The 22,209-nt window shown below is 39.9% G+C and overlaps 1 protein-coding gene across 1 annotated transcript in view; it reads right to left on the bottom strand.

Annotated features, from left to right (window-relative positions):
• The window catches only part of atp1b1b (ATPase Na+/K+ transporting subunit beta 1b), a 33,665-nt gene extending 12,632 nt beyond the window's left edge, over positions 1-21,033 (bottom strand). Inside the window, exons 1-2 of the mRNA XM_060899464.1 lie at positions 20,832-21,033; positions 18,754-18,882 (exon numbers count right to left, since the gene is read on the bottom strand). Coding sequence (XP_060755447.1) covers positions 18,754-18,882; positions 20,832-20,925 — 223 coding nt within the window. The 5' untranslated portion in view covers positions 20,926-21,033. The remainder of the gene's footprint in view (positions 1-18,753; positions 18,883-20,831) is intronic.
• Positions 21,034-22,209: the final 1,176 nt, after the last annotated feature.

The following is a 22,209-nucleotide window of genomic DNA, read 5'->3' as shown; positions in this document are numbered from 1 at the left end:
ATGGAAATGTTATAAAACACTGGATTTTCAAATGTTCATAACTGTTTTTTTAAAGACATATTTACAAAATTAAACAAGTTTCCAATTCAGATCTTCATGCTCTTTAATTTTATACATTACACAACACTATGACAGCTACTTTAAGAAATGGCCGGTCATTGCTATGCCAAGTATGACATGCTTGTGTATGTACCAGTAGACTGTACTGAGTAGTGCCAGACCATGCCGCCTGTTAAAAACTTTACTATCTAGACCAAAGTTCTGTCCATGTTATGCCAACTTACAGACTTGTTGAATGTTAATTTGAGTACGTCTAGGCTAGATCTAGAGCTATGGGATTTTTATAACTGAATGACCTTGAGCTAGAAAAAGTGTTAGGAGAACTAGCAGGTGCACAGAGCTTTCATACTAACCTGATATAAAATGTTCTCTACACACATAGGAATGCTTTGTTGGCATTCAATCATCCCGTTTAACTGCAGCTCACCATTTTTCTCGCCTTTCTGGGTTCGCCAGGAAGTGGTGAAAACTTAAACTAGGCTTATCTCCACATCTGTTATTACATCCACAAGCACTACAGGTTTCTGGCATTGTTCTTTTAGATGCAACTTCAAGTTTATCTGTAAATGTTTACTGAATTGGGCTTACAATTACTCGCACATACTCATGCCAGTTGTTGTCAAATGCAAAGCTTTTCCAGTGATATAGCTGCATAAACCAATCTGCAGTTGCTATGATATCATATGAAAAGCCCCTGTACAGGGCTCTATACAGGTTTTTTTTTTTTAATGAGTTGGAACACTGAAACCTTTTCTAAAAAAAAAATAAACCAGGCTTTTTTGTAGATTTAGCAGGTAGTGTGTGGTTTAGTGAGGGTCTGCACTGGAGGGGGGCTTTTGGAAAGGGAGTTAGAGGCAATCACCAACATGGTACACCTGAGCCCTGTTGCCTCATGAATATTTAAGTTATTCATTCCCTCTCTCTCTCTCTCTCTCTCTCTGGAGAGAGCTGGAAAATTATTTTTATTGCAAAAACTTTATTATTTTAAGGGCATGAGCACAAAAAAACCACATGCAGAGTTACTACAATGTTCTACATAGAACCTTGAATCTTATACCTTTTAGACTCTAGCCTTTTCTGAGTATTTACCAAAAAACACCAAAATGTTACATATTTAACTATTTAGACACTGTACAGTACATTACTGCATAAACACTATTTTTAAACATTTTACCTGCTATAAAATCATCTTTTCAACATTTCTAGTTTTACAGGTGGCCAAGAAATTAGCTTGCAAACTACTCAGTTACGGTAGCATAACTAAGGTAGCTTTTTCATTACTCTTCCAACATTGGAAAAGCTGAACTTCAAAATTACTATTTAAAACTATGCTAGGTGAAAAATGTCCCATTACCAAGAGACAGCACATGCAGTTCTTCTTGTTTGTGTCCCATATTTAGTTAAAGCTCTCCCATAAGGACATAAGCATGATGATAATGAGCCTCATTTATGAATCTTTTCATCTTTTTTTGTGTGTAAATGTTTGTGCAAGCCAAAACGGACTACAAGTGGTACTGGATTCACAAAAGTTTCGGAAACACTGATTTTCTTCATACAAAAGCACATTCACATGTAACAATACCCACAAGACGAAAAGAGACGCTACGAAAATATTCAATTACCTCACTCTTATTCACTGTCATGTCACCAAAATCACTGCACACATCAACAGTCTCCTGTTTGTTATACTACAACAGTTATTTTTTGGGGGAAATGTGTTTTTGCATAATTTTGGGGAATTTTATTGGGAAAAATATTCAATAACTTTACTGTTATACACTGTAGTGTCACCAAAATCCCTAACAGAAAACTGTTGATGTGTGCAGTGATTTTGGTGACACTACAGTGAATGAGGGTGAAGTTATTGAGATTTTTGTTGCATCTCTTTTCAGTCTTGCACTTTTTAGACAGTCCCTGTGCACTCATCTCAAATCCAGCTGCACATAGAGACCAGTGTAATTTGTTCAGCTTGGAGAATGACTCATATTGATTAAAATTAGGTTGTAGCTCGTCATCTACCTTAGTCAGGGGCATCAGAATCATTTTTAATGTGGGGGGGGACACACTGGCAGGGGGTCTGGGGGTCCTCCCCCAGAAAATTTGTAATTAATTAGATGCCATTTCCTGCATTCTGGTGTATTTTTAGCAGGTTGTTAAACACCTAATTTTACCTACAAAAGTCACTTAATTCAATGACTATTTGAGAGACTCAACAATAAGTCCTCATTCAACTAGTCCATATAGTCATCAGCCTGTTTTTAAACCCACTGCTATGCCTAAGATAAAAAGATGAATGTGACACAATTTATCTCCAACAATGACTTTATGGGTGCATTTTACTTTTTATTTTGTGTTTCCTTTTTTATTTAGTTTTAGATGCAACACAACATGCCACTGTGCCAAGCAATAGTGACACTCAGCTGTATGTTTAAAAATTAGAATATTCATAATTTCACCCAATGAACAGGCATGACATGGCATCATGCAAACTTCATAACACAAAATCACACTGTCAAGCAACGGTGACACATAAAAAAATAACTTCATACAATGAACAGGTGCAATTTTGTTAACCACCTACAGTGACTTTAGTGGGTGCATTTTACTTTTTTCCGATTTAGTGATACTCATAACAAAAATGACATGGTATCATGCAGTCTTCATAACACAAAATTACACTGTGTCAAGCAATGACACGTAAAAGATAACTTCACACAATGAACAAGTGCAGTTTTGTCAACCTACATGCAATGGTGGTACTACAGTAACATTTACAGATTAGTATAACAAATAGATTTATAGATATAACTCCTTCTTACATTGGTGCCACCACAATTTCTACCACTTCATAACTTTTATCCCCCTTTCCTTCACAATCCACCTGGAATAACATCCATCTCTCTCCATTGCTTTCCTTCCCCATACACTGATTTCCTATGTTACTTTCCAGAAAACTGGCAAAGACCAGACAAAACAAGTTCTTCCTGCGCAGATTACACAAAGTTTCCAAAAATGTGCCGCCTTCTGTCATTTAGAGAGACAAAAGACTGGCAAATGTCCCTCATGTACACCTGATCAAGTTTATCTTGGTGAATGTGGCAGACAGCTACATTGTTCAAACGTTGCTGTTTCATGGAGGAGCGAAGCCATGTCTTAAGCCTTCTTAAGGCACTAAAGCTTCTTTCAGCTTCAGCTGAAGAGCATGGCACAACAAGAAGTAGCCTGACCAAGACCTCTACTTGTGTGAATAGAGCACGTACCTCTGGACACATAGCTCTGAGAGTCTCTGCTACTTCAGTAACTGTGTTGCAAGGATACTGCAGTTTAAACATTGCCAGCTATACCTCTAATGAATGCCGATTTAATTTTGGGTAACAACTGACAACATCCTACAACTTTCCAGAGATAAGCACCCTTTCTAGCTTACTGAAAGTATGGAAGCTGTACTGGTCAAATTGCTCAGCCAACTGTACATCAACTGCATTTAACAGTTTGAAGAACTCAATTCTGAAGTACTCGTCAGTGGATGTTGGTTTGAATGCATGTGCATTTCCTGTGTAACGTTTTGGGGGTCTGTGGATATGGGGAATCTGGATAGGCTCAATGTCTAACTCGCATATCTTGTCACAAACAGTTGTGTAAATCTGATGAAATTTTTCATCAGATCTCTTCACCTGAATTGTTTTTCTGACACAATCAACAGCAGCCAGCATCCCTGGGACACTATCAGTCTTGCTCTGAAGGGAGCGGTTCAGACACTCGAGCTCTTCAAGAACTTGAGAGGCTAGAAAAAGACCAAGTAAAACCTGCCCTTTCTGAAACCGTTCCAAGAGTCCTCTTGCTGTTGTGCATGTGTCAGAAGAGCCTGATGCAGCCATTTCCTCAAGAGTCTGCAAAACCTCCTCATACTGTCCTACCACTGCCTGAATGGCTGCTACTCTCATAAGCCATCACATAGGGCAGAGGGGCTTGAGAGTTCTGAAACTCCCCTCTTCGGACTGGGCAAGCTCCTTAAAAATGGTCTTGTATTTGCTGGACCGATGGTATAGGGTACCAAGTTTGTGGACTAAATCCAGCGCATCAGTCACAACAGGGCATGAGCTACAGGCTGTCTGAGTCACAAGGTTGACACAGTGAGGGCAACAATGGACATAGAGAGCTAGAGGTTGTGACTCTCTCAAAACTGCTTGCACTCCTTTAACTCCACCTGCCATATTTGCAGCCCCATCGTAGCTTTGCCCTCGTAAGGAGGACAAGGGCAAGTTCAACCACATAAGAACATCAGTGGCCACCCGAGCCAAGTCCTTTCCTGTAGTAGGTGACACTTCATAAAGACCTATAAAGTCTTCATGTGGTAGAAGGTCACCATCTACATAATGGAGGCATATGGCCTCTTGCTCAGATCCTGAAATGTCTTGGACTCCATCCATAATGATGGAGAACTGCAATGTGGGCAGCTCATGTAAAGTGTTTGAAATGGTCCTAACAATAGTATTGGCCACAATATTCAAAATCTCATTTTGAATTTCTGGACTTGTGTAGTGGTTTGTGGGCTTACTGAGCCATTGCTTTAGCACATCATTCTCTTCAGCTTTATCCTCAAGTAGCTGAATAAGGTTGCCCTCATCACTTTCATGGCCATGTAATGCTAGACCCTGGCAAGCAAGAAAACGAATCGATTTATTATTTTGAGCAAGCACGATCTTGCCTCTCTATGCTGCTGCTCCCTAGCTGTGGATAACAGAGTTTCAACACTTCTTTGTTGGTATGTGTATGTTGTGATGGCTACTTTGTGTGCTTGACTCTGTTGGTGAATTGTAAATTTTTCTATGGCTTTTTTCCAATTTTTAAACCCTGTAGACACAAAAGCTTCATCCATGGATTTTGCAAGTGGGCTATTCTGTCTTTTGAAGGCTTCCATGCAATAAAAACAAAACACACCATCTGCATTGGGCACATAATGTAGCCAAGGATAGTCCCTAAACCACCTCTCCTGAAACTTTAGAGTCTTATTCGGAAGTTGCTGGTGTGGAATGACTCTTGGGTCAGGCTGATTCGGCTTGATGTATATCACTTCCTGGCTCTCTCCCTCATGTCTCTCAGATTGGCTCTCACTCATCTCTTTTGGAATTCCTCTCTTGAATATCTTCATCAGAAATGCTCTTTCTCTCTCTCTCTCTCTCTGCTCTCAAAATCTCTCCCTCCCTCTTCTCTGTCTAATGTCTCTTGCTCCTAGAAATTAAAGTTAACATTAAATAGGCCTATCATTTTTATACTGACAAAGGTAAAATAAAGCTCAGTTTAAGCAGCTCTAGATCAGGGGTCTCCAACCTTTTTTCCTCTGAGAGCTACTTTGATAAAATCAATGTGGCCTAAAGCTACTCTACTACTATTTTACATCAGTAGCCTGTTGATAGTCCTAGAGATAAATATTACATCCGCAGTGCAAACACTCATCTAAAGCGTCATCTAAATTTGTGAAGAGAAAAAATATTTTCTGACCTGGGAAAGAATCTTTTTGTATCAGACAGGGCAGGATGTTTGAATTTGATTTCATAGCAATTTTAACAGGATTAATACCTTTTGCTACCTGTTGGGACCCCTGCTCTAGATTATGCCTTTAAATCAGTAATGTCCTTCATGAAATTTACATAACTGACTGGGATGGACTCAAAATAAATACTGATTTGAGTATACATTTTAGATTTGTACTTTTAAAGTGAGTTGAGCCCAAAATGAGGCTCTATAAAATTCTGAGACGCATTTCATTAACTGCCCAGCACCCTTCATCACTCACCTCAACAATAGAACTCTCTCCACTGTCCCAATCTCCTATGTCAAGAGAGATCGAGATGGATTAAGCATTTTTTTTTCTATCAACAACTGAAATAAGTGAGCTTTAAAAAGTCAAGAAAATAGCAGGAAATAATAAATAAGAAATTACATATTCTTGTTTCATTAGTGGTTGTGATCACCAATTGTTTTAACCCAATGGTCTTCTCATCATGTGAATTTTAAAAATTAAATTTGTCGGACCATGAACCAAGCACTGTTTTATGCAGAAAATACAGAAACTCTAAAATACTAAACTCCCAATAAATTTTTTTGGATGCAATCATTTTATACTTGCTGATAAATATACTAAACTGCCAATAAACGTTTATGATATGATTATTTCATTCTTGATGATATTATGAATACCACCAGGTGGCGCTCAGTGCACTATAATAGGTGTAGCTGACGCTAGCAGCCTAAATTAGGCTACAGAAGTATTATATTCTGGTGACTGGTCACTCACTGTATGCAATTTCAAATCACAATAGGGAATCAAATATCATCAGAGCAGACTTGACCTCATTCTTGGCATTACAATAAGGTCTGCCTACCGGGTTTGAATTAAATGTTAGCTAACATTAAGCTAGCTGATACATCTCCTAACATTGACTAGCCAGCTAACTGCACTAACATTGCCATTGGGACAAAAAAAAAAACTGTCCTGTGGGGAAATTTTGACTTGCTTTCTGCATCTTTGTAAAGAATTTCCTTATGTCCATTGTGTCTGGGGAGGGAGCAAATATTGCAAACAATTCATCATCAACCAAGAATACCCCATTAGGCTAAGTTTATTTCATTTAGTTGAACATTAATTTAACGTGGCCTAGGGTTAATTTTGAGGGTATATAACAAAAGAATAAGGTTTTAACAAAAGCTAGACATTGTGAGGTGGCAATGGGGCTGACATTACCTCCTCCACTTTCAAGCAGCCTGCACCAAAATTTCTCTGCTTGCACTGAGATTCACTTCACTTGCGTGCAGTGAGTTGTTGTAGGTAACGCCCGGACAACCCCGATTCCAAAAAAGTTGGGACAAAGTACAAATTGTAAATAAAAACGGAATGCAATAATTTACAAATCTCAAAAATTGATATTGTATTCACAATAGAACATAGACAACATATCAAATGTCGAAAGTGAGACATTTTGAAATTTCATGCCAAATATTGGCTCATTTGAAATTTCATGACAGCAACACATCTCAAAAAAGTTGGGACAGGGGCAATAAGAGGCTGGAAAAGTTAAAGGTACAAAAAAGGAACAGCTGGAGGACCAAATTGCAACTCATTACGTCAATTGGCAATAGGTCATTAACATGACTGGGTATAAAAAGAGCATCTTGGAGTGGCAGCAGCTCTCAGAAGTAAAGATGGGAAGAGGATCACCAATCCCCCTAATTCTGCACAGACAAATAGTGGAGCAATATCAGAAAGGAGTTCCACAGTGTAAAATTGCAAAGAGTTTGAACATATCATCATCTACAGTGCATAATATCATCAAAAGATTCAGAGAATCTGGAAGAATCTCTGTGCGTAAGGGTCAAGGCCGGAAAACCATACTGGGTGCCCGTGATCTTCGGGCGCTTAGACGGCACTGCATCACATACAGGCATGCTTCTGTATTGGAAATCACAAACTGGGCTCAGGAATATTTCCAGAGAACATTATCTGTGAATACAATTCACCGTGCCATCCGGCGTTGCCAGCTAAAACTCTATAGTTCAAAGAAGAAGCCGTACCTAAACACGATCCAGAAGCGCAGACGTCTTCTCTGGGCCAAGGCTCATTTAAAATGGACTGTGGCAAAGTGGAAAACTGTTCTGTGGTCAGACGAATCAAAATTTGAAGTTCTTTATGGAAATCAGGGACGCTGTGTCATTCGGACTAAAGAGGAGAAGGACAACCCAAGTTGTTATCAGCGCTCAGTTCAGAAGCCTGCATCTTTGATGGTATGGGGTTGCATTAGTGCGTGTGGCATGGGCAGCTTACACATCTGGAAAGACACCATCAATGCTGAAAGGTATATCCAGGTTCTAGAGCAACATATGCTCCCATCCAGACGACGTCTCTTTCAGGGAAGACCTTGCATTTTCCAACATGACAATGCCAAACCACATACTGCATCAATTACAGCATCATGGCTGCATAGAAGAAGGGTCCGGGTACTGAACTGGCCAGCCTGCAGTCCAGATCTGTCACCCATAGAAAACATTTGATGCATCATAAAACGGAAGATACGACAAAAAAGACCTACAGTAAGACAGTTGAGCAACTAGAATCCTACATTAGACAAGAATGGGTTAACATTCCTATCCCTAAACTTGAGCAACTTGTCTCCTCAGTGCCCAGACGTTTACAGACTGTTGTAAAGAGAAAAGGGGATGTCTCACAGTGGTAAACATGGCCTTGTCCCAACTTTTTTGAGATGTGTTGTCATGAAATTTAAAATCACCTAATTTTTCTCTTTAAATGATACATTTTCTCAGTTTAAACATTTGATATGTCATCTATGTTCTATTCTGAATAAAATATGGAATTTTGAAACTTCCACATCATTGCATTCCATTTTTATTTACAATTTGTACTTTGTCCCAACTTTTTTGGAATTGGGGTTGGAAAACCCGGAGTGGATTTTCAATGGTATGTGTATTCTCTTATCGATCAAATGGAATGGATTCTTTCACGAACCAATAGAAACTGCGCTGGGTGAACTAATATTTTATGTTAAATGTGGGGGGTCCAAACGAAGAATTATGAAATGTGAAGGGGACACGTCCCCTTCACATTCAGTGGTGGCGATGCCCATGGCCTTAGTACAGTAGGAAAGAGGTGTCTATTGTGTTTTAACAACGTTTGCTTAAGAGTTATTGATCCGGAAAGTTTGAATCTGTGAATATATTTCCAACTTTACCGCATTCAACCCAAGCATGAAATAGAATTTGTTTAAATCATGTAAATGAGCCATATTACCCAGTTTATTCTCTGCACACCTCATTCAAACCATAGATTCAAACATGAGTTTGAAGTTATCACATTATGACATGATAATTTAGTATCACATTATAATGTGAAATATATTGTTCAAACAAATATATCTATATACCTGTACATAGCTGACGGTTCCCGCTGTTCCCTTGGTCACGAAGGATCCATACCGATGCCTCAAGCTCCGGGCCCACAGATGCGACATTACACCTGACCTGCTCAGGCTGCTCGGACGTGCTGCGCCACCGGATAGTGTAGACCTGGTTCTTCGTATCGCGTTACTAAATGCTAGGTTGCTAACAAACAAAACGTCTTTACTGAATGACTTTCACCACTTGGGATCTAGACTTTATGTTACTGACAGAAACTTGGCTTCAGGAGGGTGAGTGTACACCTTTTTCTGAACTCCTGCCTCTTGACTGTCTGTTCCCTCGGTGCACTGGTAGAGGTGGAGGACTTGCTTCTGTGTTCAAATCCAACTTTCAGTGTTGTCAAATTCCATCTGGTCCCTACCTCAGCTTCAAGCTGCAGATGTTTGAATTACACTTGTCCCCTCCTGTCATATTTGTGGTTATTTACCGCCCTCCTAAATTTAATAAGGACTTTATTTCCGACTTTGCAGGTTTTCTGTCTGATGTCACTGTGAAATATGACAAGTTTTTAATTTCTGGTGATTTTAATATCCATGTCTGCTGTATATCTAAACCTCTGGTCAATGATTTTTAAAATCTTATTGCATCTTTTAATCTAGGGCGGTTAGCGCTGTCGCCTCACAGCAAGAAGGTCCTGGGTTCGAGCCCCGGGGCCGGCGAGGGCCTTTCTGTGTGGAGTTTGCATGTTCTCCCCGTGTCCGTGTGGGTTTCCTCCAGGTGCTCCGGTTTCCCCCACAGTCCAAAGACATGCAGGTTAGGTTAACTGGTGACTCTAAATTGACCATAGGTGTGAATGTGAGTGTGAATGGTTGTCTATGTGTCAGCCTTGTGATGACCTGGCGACTTGTCCAGAGTGTACCCTGCCTTTCGCCCGTAGTCAGCTGGGATAGGCTCCAGCTTGCCTGCGACCCTGTAGAAGGATAAAGCGGCTAGAGATAATGAGATGAGATCTTTTAATCTGATTCAGTCTGTCAAAGGCCTGACTCATGAAAAAGGGCACACTCTAGATCTGGTTTTATCATATGGTCTATCTGTGTGTATTAATGAAATTTGGGAGACTATTTGTGTCTCTGACCATCTGCCTGTGTTATTCTTTGTTTCAATCCCATGTTCGAGGGCTAAAACCTGTGCTTCCTCGCGTCGTCTGCGTGCAATCAACCCTCAGAGTGTATCACAGTTCTCAGCCATATACAACAACTTTATAACATCTGGACACTTGTTTAGCATGGTGGATGTCAACTGCACTTCTTGCACTGAGGAACTTTTAAGTACATTTACTTCTACTTGCACAGGTGTCCTGGACTCTATTGCTCCTTTTAGACTAAAACGCACTAAACCACTTTCTGAGCCATGGTTAAATTACTCCACTCGTGCTCTCAGATGCTCATGTAGGCGGGCTGAGAGAAAGTGGAAAAAAGACAAGCTCCATGTCTCTAAAGACGCTCTATGTGAAAGTCTCTCTTCCTACCAGAGTGCTGTTAAGGCAGCTAAAATAGAGTACTTTTCTAATCTTGTCTCCACTAACAGTCGTAAGCCCCAAGTACTGTTTAACATTTTTAACTCCCTTGTAAATCCTTGCGATAACTCTCCTGTTGTATCATCACCCATGCTCTGAGGATTTTCTGAAATTTTTCATAGAGAAAATTTCTGCTCTTAGGCCATCTTCCCTCTCTTTTGCTGACTCTGGCTCAGATCCCACTGCCCCTCCTGTACCTGCTGTCTTTGATCAGTTTGAGCCCATATCCCTCTCCTCACTGTCTCTTGTAGTTGAGCAACTGCGGCCCACAAACTGTCCCTCTGACAGCATCCCTTCACGTCTTTTTAAGGAGGTATTTGGCACTGTGAGGTCTTCTGTTCTTTTATTGATTAATACCTGCTTTAGCACAGGGAGTGTGCCAGCTGCTCTCAAACATGCTGTTGTGCAGCCTCTTATAAAAAAGAAGAATCTGGACCCTTCCAACCTGTCTAATTTCTGGCCTATCTCCAAATTGCCATTTCTGTCCAGGATTTTAGAGAAAGTGGTTTTTACTCAGTTACAATCATTCTTGGTGGCCAATGACATCTATGAGAAATGTCAGTCTGGCTTCAAACCTCAGCACAGCATGGAAACAGCACTTTTGAGAGTTTTTAATGATCTGATATTAACTCTTGACTCAGGTAATCCTGCTGTGCTTGTGCTCCTTGACCTGACGGCTGCATTTGACACTGTGGATCATAGGATCCTTTTAGCACGACTAGAACAGTGGGTAGGCATTACAGGTCCTACTCTTTTATGGTTCCAGTCCTACCTGACTGGTTGGAGCTTCTTTGTGCAGCTAGGGGAATTTAGCTCAATCTCAGCCCATCTTACCTCCGGGGTCCCCCAAGACTCCATTTTAGGCCCCATCTTATTCCTGCTCTATATGCTGCCACTGGGTTCAATATTCAAAAAATATAATCTTTCTTTTCATTGCTATGCTGATGATGTTCAGATCTACTTCCCCTTAAAATCCAGACAATGGCTCTGTAAAGACACTGCTAGAATGCCTACAGTAAATGATATAAAATCCTGGATGACCAGAAACTTTTTAAACTTAAACAAGAATAAGACCAAGATCATAATATTTGGGTGTGATCCACTGGATAGTATGGCAGATGTTCTTGGTCCACTAACACCAAACATTTGGTGATCGGTAAAAAACCTTGGTGTGATCTTTGACACCAGACTTAAGTTTGACCAGCAGATTAGCTCGGTTGTAAAAACCAGTTTCTTCCACCTAAGGATTTTATCTAAAGTTAAGGGCTATCCTTCCCGGAGAGACCTAGAGACTGTAATTCATGCTTTTATTAACACACGGCTGGATTACTGCAATTCACTTTATGTTGGCCTGGATCACACTCTGCCACTGGGTTCAATATTCTGTTACATCATCTGCAGCTTGTGCAGAATGCAGTAGCCTGCCTCCTCACTGGGACACGCAAGCGTGATCACATTTCCCCAGTCTTAGCCTCACTCCACTGGCTCCTGGTCTCATTTAGGATTGATTTTAAGATTTTACTGTTTGTTTTTAAAGCTCTTAATGGGCTGGCCCTCCAGTACCTGACAGAGCTGCTACACATTCATGCCCCTGGAAGAACATTAAGATCAGCAAATCAGCTGCTACTGACTGTACCCAAATCTCAGCTAAAGACCAAAAGGTGACTGAGCCTTTGGGGTGGCTGCTCCTAGGCTTTAGAACAGTCCGCCATGGCACATCAGATCAGCTTTTTAAATTCTCTTTAAAAACGCACCTCTTCTCTATGGCTTTTAATTGAGCTGGAACTTTTTGTATTTTATTTCTATATTTATTCCATATTTGTATTTTATTGCACTACACTTTGTTTTATGTATGTATTTTATGGCCTTTTTAAGTTTGGTATTTTATTACTTTTACCTTACGTCTACCTTATTTTTATTTTATTTCAAGTTCATTACTGTTCTACCAACCTGTGCAGCACTTTAAAAACAACCGAAGCTGACCAAAGTGCTTTATAAATAAAGTTTGAGTTGAGTTATGACAAGATAATTTAGTATCACATTATAACATGAGAATATATTGTTCAAACAAATATATCGTTAAAATTAACTTTTCACATTATTACAGGATACTATTTTTTTTTCTGGGGTGGCAGCAATACACTTCCACAGAATCATATCCATCCATTATCCGTAACCACTTATCCTATGCAGGGTCGTGGGCAAGCTGGAGCCTATCCCAGCTGACTATGGGCGAGGTACACCCTGGACAAGTATCCAGCTCATCGCAGGGCTGGCACATAGAGACAAGCAACCATTCACACTCATACCTTCAGTCAATTTAGAGTCACCAATTAGCCTAATCTGCATGTCTCTGGACTGTGGGGCAAACCAGAGCACCCAGAGGAAACCCACGTAGACACGGGGAGGGCATGCAAACTCCACAAAGAAAGGCCCCCGTCAGCCACTGGGCTCGAACCCAGAACCTTCTTGCTGTGAGGCGACAGTGCTAACCACTACACCACCATGCCGCCTAGAATCATATCAAGAATGTAATTGTTCACATACTTGCCTATGCACTACATGTGTTACTAGACGATTCCACTAGAGGGCACACCAGAGAACTCAACAATAAACATGGTGACACCAGAGAATTTCTAATAGGGGAGAACTCCCACTCTCAAAACTCTCGGTTTTGTGGGGGCACTTGTGAAATAGTTCAGAATGAACAGGGGCCTATGGAGCTTTGGCCCAAAATGTAGTGTTCGTAGGGTGTTTAAAAAAAAAGCCAATTTTCTTTTTTTTCCCCCCAATAAGGGAAAAAAAATTCCCTTATATAGACAATAGATAGTTCCATTTATATATATATTTTTTGTCATTTTTACATTGTATTAAAATACCAGAACAGGAAGTACGCAATCTCAGGTCATCAAAATATGACCATCAAGATATATATAAGGAGAATGCAAGACGTTTTAGTCGGACATTAGTATTTTTTTCCATTTAGGTTCTGATACATAATTGATATATTTGCAAAAACTAAGTTAAATTGCAGCTTTTTTGTCTAGAAGCAAGCAGGTATAAATAATTATTTTAGCTGTTGAGCTCCATTCACTCCACTTCATTGAGGACTGTCTCGCGAGTGCCCTCTAGGTGGATTGCTGGCAATTTCGGTACAATGGCATGAATAGAACGTGGACAGGCTCTCTGTAGACGGCCTCTTGTGACACTCGAGGAGGTTAGTATTTGGTTAAAATGCTTCTACAGTGCCCCTACTGTTTGTGCATGTATTGTATATCTTGTGGTGACAGTGTGTTAATTTTTGAGGATGTGCACAACCAATACACCAAACAGATGTAGGATATGTGAGGCAGCCATCACGTGAATGTGTAGCTACAAGCAACTATATCGCCGCCCTGACAGCTATGCACAGACAGACCGGCCTGTCCTCTAAATGAATGAATAGTTTTCTTTCTTTTAAATGTATGGGTTTGTATTGATTTACACTATTCACATTCTTTTATTAAAGACAATAATATTAAGTCACTGGTTTCACAAACATTTTATCGATGGTCTATGTCCCTGACCTGAATTAGCATGAGGATATGTTTTTGGTATCGATTCCAAATCAGTTCTGTAAGTTGCTCTGGATACAGGCATTTGCTAAATGCTGTAAGTGCAATTGAAATAAGCAATTTAAATTTGACAGTATATTCCATACATAAAAAAGTGCAGCTATCCATGCAATTTATGATTTTAAGTCAATCAAGTTTAGGTTTACATATGTCAGTTTCCTTTACAGAAATTTAAACACAGGAGTATGAACAGAATATGAAGATTTTTCCAAAATTACAGGATTTTTATGTACAGCAAATTTCTTGTGCAAGTTCTCCTATGAATAATTTGTACATTAACCTGCTTGCAATCCAGCTTGATAAATAAAGCCACTTGTTACAACCCCGATTCCAAAAAAGTTGGGACAAAGTACAAATTGTAAATAAAAACGGAATGCAATGATGTGGAAGTTTCAAAATTCCATATTTTATTCAGAATAGAACACAGATGACATATCAAATGTTTAAACTGAGAAAATGTATCATTTAAAGAGAAAAATTAGGTGATTTTAAATTTCATGACAACAACACATCTCAAAAAGGTTGGGACAAGGCCATGTTTACCACTGTGAGACATCCCCTTTTCTCTTTACAACAGTCTGTAAACGTCTGGGGACTGAGGAGACAAGTTGCTCAAGTTTAGGGATAGGAATGTTAACCCATTCTTGTCTAATGTAGGATTCTAGTTGCTCAACTGTCTTAAGTCTTTTTTGTCGTATCTTCCGTGTTATGATGTGCCAAATGTTTTCTATGGGTGACAGATCTGGACTGCAGGCTGGCCAGTTCAGTACCCGGACCCTTCTTCTACACAGCCATGATGCTGTAATTGATGCAGTATGTGGTTTGGCATTGTCATGTTGGAAAATGCAAGGTCTTCCCTGAAAGAGACGTTGTCTGGATGGGAGCATATGTTGCTCGAGAACCTGGATATACCTTTCAGCATTGATGGTGTCTTTCCAGATGTGTAAGCTGCCCATGCCACACGCACTAATGCAACCCCATACCATCAGAGATGCAGGCTTCTGAACTGAGCGCTGATAACAACTTGGGTCATCCTTCTCCTCTTTAGTCCGAATGACACGGCATCCCTGATTTCCATAAAGAACTTCAAATTTTGATTCGTCTGACCACAGAACAGTTTTCCACTTTGCCACAGTCCATTTTAAATGAGCCTTGGCCCAGAGAAGACGTCTGCGCTTCTGGATCATGTTTAGATACGGCTTCTTCTTTGAACTATAGAGTTTTAGCTGGCAACGGCGGATGGCACGGTGAATTGTGTTCACAGATAATGTTCTCTGGAAATATTCCTGAGCCCAGTTTGTGATTTCCAATACAGAAGCATGCCTGTATGTGATGCAGTGCCCTCTAAGGGCCCAAAGATCACGGGCACCCAGTATGATTTTCCGGCCTTGACCCTTATGCACAGAGATTCTTCCAGATTCTCTGAATCTTTTGATGATATTATGCACTGTAGATGAAGATATGTTCAAACTCTTTGCAGTTTTACACTGTCAAACTCCTTTCTGATATTGCTCCACTATTTGTCGGTGCAGAATTAGGGGGATTGGTGATCCTCTTCCCATCTTTACTTCTGAGAGCCGCTGCCACTCCAAGATGCTCTTTTTATACCCAGTCATTTTAATGACCTATTGCCAATTGACCTAATGAGTTGCAATTTGGTCCTCCAGCCGTTCCTTTTTTGTACCTTTAACTTTTCCAGCCTCTTATTGCCCCTGTCCCAACTTTTTTGAGATGTGTTGCTGTCATGAAATTTCAAATGAGCCAATATTTGGCATGAGATTTCAAAATGTCTCACTTTCGACATTTGATATGTTGTCTATGTTCTATTGTGAATACAATATCAGTTTTTGAGATTTGTAAATTATTGCATTCCATTTTTATTTACAATTTGTACTTTGTCCCAACTTTTTTGGAATCGGGGTTGTACAAAACATCTTTACTGAAATCTGGATGTAGGATTATACTTGCATTTATCATGACACTAATTAGTGCATCAGAGGTGACAGGTGCAAGGGGAAAACTCCCTGAGGGAGAGGAACAAATGTAAGGAAGAACTCTTGAGGGGAACCAGACTCAAAGGGGAACCCCTCCTCTTATGGGTGACACCAGATGAATAAACAGGAATACACCCTGGCTGGGATGCCAGTCCATTGCACTGTGCCATGCACACACACATTCACATCAGAGCAATTTTATATTTTTGGGAGGTGAGAGGAAACCAGAGAATCCAGAGGAAGCCCACATAGACATTTGAACCCAAGCTTAGACCTGAGACAGCAGTACAACTAATTGCATCACAGTAGTGGGCATTTCAAACAACTTAAGTGTGACAGATTACTCAATACTTGTTTTTTGCATCAGAATTCCAACAGAATTACTAGTTTGCCAAAATGTGTTCATTACTGTCTGAAAAGTCAGTTGTGCCTGAAAGAGTGCAGTCTTGCACTTTGGTTTGTTAAAGGTGACACGAAGAGGGTAGAATTACTTACTTCATATCATGAGTATGTTCAAATTAGCAGGCGCAAATATGAGCCATTTTGTACAAGTGTATAGATTTATTTAGGATTTGTGCAGTACCCACAGCAGAGGCCACAGTACCCTTAACATCTCTATGTATGTACCCCGGGTTACTTTATTATCAAATTAACCCTTAAATAACCATTGAAGAACCCTCCCCCAAGAGTGTATGTGCGCATTTCAGGTTACAGCTTTACAGGTACACCATATGCCCAAATATTTGTGGACACTTGGCCATCATGCCCAAATGTGGGCCTTTCCTAAATTATTGTCACAATATTGGAAGCACAAAATTGTATAGGATGTATTTGTATACTGTAACATTACTTCCTTCACTGGAACTAATAAGCCTAAATGTTCCAGCATGACAATGCCCCTGTGCACAAAGTGAGGTCCATTAAGCCATGGTTTGCCAAGGTTGGAGTGGAAGAACTTGGGTGACCTGCATAGAATCCTGACTTCAACCCCACTGAACACCCAGATGAACTGAAATTCAGACTGTCTCCTTGCCCAACATCCATGCACAACCCCACTAATGGGAGGAGAGTGGGGTAAATTACTTCAGACAACTCTTTCAATGACCTTCATTTTAATGAAAACCCTCCACACTTTACAAAATGTTTCCCTAGTTTTGACTTCTCTGTGCAGTCAAAATAAACACTCCATTCAGCAGATCTGTCATGTTACTGGGTCGTTTAGATGCTGGTTCCGCAGTAGCATCCATTGTTAGAGGTTTAGTCTGCACACAAATTGAGCTTTACTTGGCTAGTTATGCTGGGTGTTGCTGTGATAGTCTGCAACACACCAGTATTTTATGAAAAAATTTTTGTGGTTGTATAAAGAAAAGAAAACCTTGACATATGCATTCACAGCCATGAGACTGCAACAGATATGATGTCCAAGGACAATAAATTTTTGATATTACAAAAATAAGCATTGCCTGAGGTTTCCATTTTCAATTGATTAAAACATTTAACATTATAAAAGGACAAACATTTAAACTCAGTGACTGTTTGCATGATCTATTCACACTCAGCATATAACATGAGCAGCAGATAACGAGACAAATCCTGTTAAAGAAAAAAAACCCTGAACAAAATTAAACACACTTCGCTTTCATTGATGAGACTGGGTGTCATGTCTGAAACTTTTCTTATTCTGCTGTTATTTAGTGTCACATAGCCCTAGATGTGTTTTTGAATCTTGCAATCTCCACTTCCCTATCACTGTAGAGATTTCTTTAGCCCAGACTGAATCAGCACGGAAATGCTGCCTAAATGCAGCAGAGTTTGCTGTGTGCATGTGTGTGTGCTATAATAGCCCCATGTTAATATTATTTGCGCCAGTGTATGATACTCATATTTGGATGACTCACCGTATAGCCGACGTGCTCTCATACACTAGACCACCAGACTTCCAGCTCCTGCTTGCTGCTGAACATGTGGGAACACTAGTATGCTAATGTATTGGCTCATGGATGGTGTACATAGAAGCAGGTTTTATTTATTTTTAAATAAATAAAACACACACACACACACACACACACACTCTGTGCTGATTTGAGATAAAGAGGAATCTACTTTTTTAGAGGATGGAGGGTGAGCTTGATTAAGCTCGAATGTTTATTCCATCACATGTATTACAAGGTGTATTTTATGAAGGTATGTATAACTTGCTTAATTATGCAGTCTGTTGAATACATTTGAAATATGTATGATGTATCAATACCTTCCTAATTACTAAAAATGTATTAATGAAATATTTTTGAATGTGACTTTTTTGCTCTCGAAAGCAGCTTTCAACCCAACTTTCAGTATACTTCCTTGCACACGAAGAACTGTATGGAGGGGAAAAAATGCCTGCTTGCATGCCATGGATTTCAACCTTAGAATGTCAACTTAAATACACTTATTTTATTGTAGAACTACCGTGTTAATGTGCTGAGAGTTATCCAAGAAGTACCTAAGCAAAACAAAAATTCGGATCAAATGTATGGTCACAGCACGTCCCCCTCATACTAAAAGTAAGGAAATATAATGTGCTGCCAAAGAAGAGCTGTAAGAAGAGATCTTTTACCTGGAGAACTAATTCTGTCCTGCCAGCTGGGTTTGTAGCTATTCAAGGTGAGAAGTAGTGCCTGGATGGTGCCAGTGAAGATTCCAGACAGGCAACCATAAAAGATGGTATAGAACAGCAGGATTTTTGCTGTCAGGAGACACACAATAACAGTTTATAAGAATGGCAGACAGTCCAAGAGTGCAGATTTCGTTATTGTCCCTATACTACTTCTGGCAATCACAAGTGTACTTATCACTTCAATCTAGCCCCTTAAAATTATAAATGGAGGAATTAATGAAATCCACATTCCACCACCTATGCATTTTACCTGCTTTAAAGTAAGTTTCAGGTTGTTCATATATTGATAGTTTTACTAATATCGCAGTATTTACCTGGAATAATTTGAATGTTTGATTACAGTAGTGAAAATATGTATGTTACTACACTTTTTATACCTGGGAATTCATTACAAATTAATGTACACTATAGGAAAGGTAAGTGCTTCCATCATTAACAGTATAAACAAGCTGTAAAAGTACAAAAGATATGAAAGTTAGTAAATATTTCTAATTTCTCAAGGAAATGCCTTTATCCTATTTTTTTGACATACATTTACAAAGTGTCATATACATAGTTGCACTATTTTGAGAGTTGATAGAACATGTGTTACAGTTGCAACACGATGATTTTTTTGTTTGTTTTTTTATATAACCATGTCAGGTTCCCCCCCACAAAAAATTATGGCAAGAAAAATAACTTTTGTTGTTAACAGTGTAAAAACAAATGTTTTGTTTCCTAAAATTTGTACATGCATTTATGTTTATTTTTGATTACAGTATGTTTACTGTAAAATTTTATTTTCTAAATTAAATGTGCATGACCATTATAGTCTAATATATGAAAAATATGACCTCTTGTATCCTTTCTGAAAGATCTGTACGTCATTAAAATAATCATTTAAATGTATATTTTCAGCGCACACTGTGCAGGTATTTGTGGATATAAGAAAAATGATAAAGATAAATAGCGTCAGATTTAATGTGATATAGTAACTAACAAAAATGTTTGGGGGGGGGGGGGGGGGGACAAACCAATAACCTGGTTGCATAAAGTGTGCACACCTTTTTATACTGGCCTATGCAATCATATACCTGCCATGAGTGAAATGATTCTGATTAACTCCAAGTAAAGATGACAGCTTCATGGTTTCATCTACTGTCTATATAAAATTACATCAGCTTGATAGCACAAAGTAATCAATGAGTTGGCTCTAGCAGATGCCAGATGACTGCTGGTGAAACATTAGATGAGCAGTTTGAATCCCAACACCTCAAAGAGGAGGCCCATCACCTTGAGTCACCTTGGAGATGATGCATTTTTAACCCTTCCTGTATGGAGCATGCAACAACATGTAAATTAAACAACGTGCACATTTAATGTCAAACAAAGACCTGTTTAATTGTATTAAGTCATGTTTGTTCTCACATATTTGCTGAGGTATTTGTGAAGCAATCAGTGAGGCATGGCTTTATCAAATAATGCAGAAAACCTTAATACAGCAAATAATTAAAGCATCTACATCACTTTTTGTAACGTGAGATAATGGTCTTCCATCTGGGTGGTCAGAAATCTTCGTTACCCTTTCATGACCCTTTCACGACCTTATTTCTACCCACATCACAGACCGCATCACGCTGTAAACACTGCATCCTGTGTTGTTGAAGAAAAACCTTAAAACAAATAAAAGAGATAGAACCCTTTTGCTGTGTCCTGAGGTGTAGAACAGGTGAGGAGAGATACAGACAGTTAACTGTGTCTAAATTTAGGTGACCATTTTAAATAACGTTACTTTTCTTAATTCAGTTAAAATCATGTCCTTTAAATTTGCACATGATGCACATCGCAGAAGTCCGTGGTTTGTTTGGTGCAAAGTCAAATCTAACAGGTTGCATCGTGACCAGACAGCAGACAGACACATTGTAACCACTGGAATGCTGACACTTGGGGAAAAAAATACAGGTTAAACACATGGCATTGCTCAGGGAAAATCTGTAAAAGAGATTCCTTACAATCTCCGAAGCATATACTGTTCTTACCCCAACTACCACCGGTGCGTCCGAGACACTCCCTCGTATCGGAATTCCAAAAAAACTTCTTCCATCCTCCATCATCTTTATTTTGAGCAGGCATTTTCTTTTAAATCAGGGCTTTAACTCTGTACAGCTGTGAATGAGCTGGCTCCTTGCTTGCTTGGAATCACCACAATGCCCTTGGATGGAGCTCACCACCCCACAGACATGGAGTGGAACCCAGGTCTCCGCAAGGTCTCCGCAAGGTGCCACGTGTGTTTTATCCGTCACTGGGCAAAGACACGCCCACAGCTCTCCACGCGCATCCACAAAGCCTCTAGCCAATCAGAAAAAAACTGTTCTACCGCCGTAACATTTACGTAGAGTGATTTGGGGAGGGGCGTATTTTACTACAGTGCTGCGTCGAGTAGAGGAGACACAGCTCTGTCCTTGGAGGCAGCACATAGCTCATGACGTGTGTACAATATGCAACGTCAGGATGTTTGATGCCAGTACAGTACGTAAAGGGGGAATAAGAGGATATTATGCAACTTCCTGAAGCAAATAACAAACTAACAGCACTTATACATTGATATAGTCGTGTGATGAGATGTAATTTCGTTTTTACTGTCATGTTTTGAAACCAGAGTGTAACAATCATCCTATATTCAACCTTAGCAAAAAGAGATCAAATTCAAAAACAAATCAAATTCGTGGCTCTACAAATAAAATGCCTCTTCTTAACATCAGTCTTGTCGGGTCATCATAAAGTGGACAACCTCAGAATGACTCCTTGGAGTTCAAGTGGACAGTAAGATGTCCTGGTCAGATCAAGCTGCAAATGTAATGAAGTCCTTTGCATCCAGACGCACAGCTTGTGAACAGGCAAGGCAGGCAACTGCTTGGGGCCCCCTGGCCAAGGGGGCCCCCGAGAGTCGGGGCCCGAGGGCTTATTTATTTTGTTTTTATTGTTTTTTACCATTGTATTTTCACATTTGGAATTTAAAAAACTTTGGTTTCATAAATTTTTCGTTGGTGTCAGATTATTTATAACATATTGGTGATGAAGGGGCGGCACGGTGGTGTAGTGGTTAGCGCTGTCGCCTCACAGCAAGAAGGTCCGGGTTCGAGCCCCGTGGCCGGCGAGGGCCTTTCTGTGCGGAGTTTGCATGTTCTCCCCATGTCCGCGTGGGTGTGCTCCGGTTTCCCCCACAGTCCAAAGACATGCAGGTTAGGTTAACTGGTGACTCTAAATTGACCTTAGGTGTGAATGTGAGTGTGAATGGTTGTCTGTGTCTATGTATCAGCCCTGTGATGACCTGGCGACTTGTCCAGGGTGTACCCCGCCTTTCGCCCGTAGTCAGCTGGGATAGGCTCCAGCTTGCCTGAGACCCTGTAGAAGGAT

This window comes from Neoarius graeffei, chromosome 18 (assembly GCF_027579695.1).
Source record: "Neoarius graeffei isolate fNeoGra1 chromosome 18, fNeoGra1.pri, whole genome shotgun sequence".
Lineage (NCBI taxonomy): Eukaryota > Metazoa > Chordata > Actinopteri > Siluriformes > Ariidae > Neoarius > Neoarius graeffei.
The sequence above is the reverse complement of the archived record's forward strand: the minus strand, read 5'-3'. Positions and strand labels throughout refer to the sequence as shown.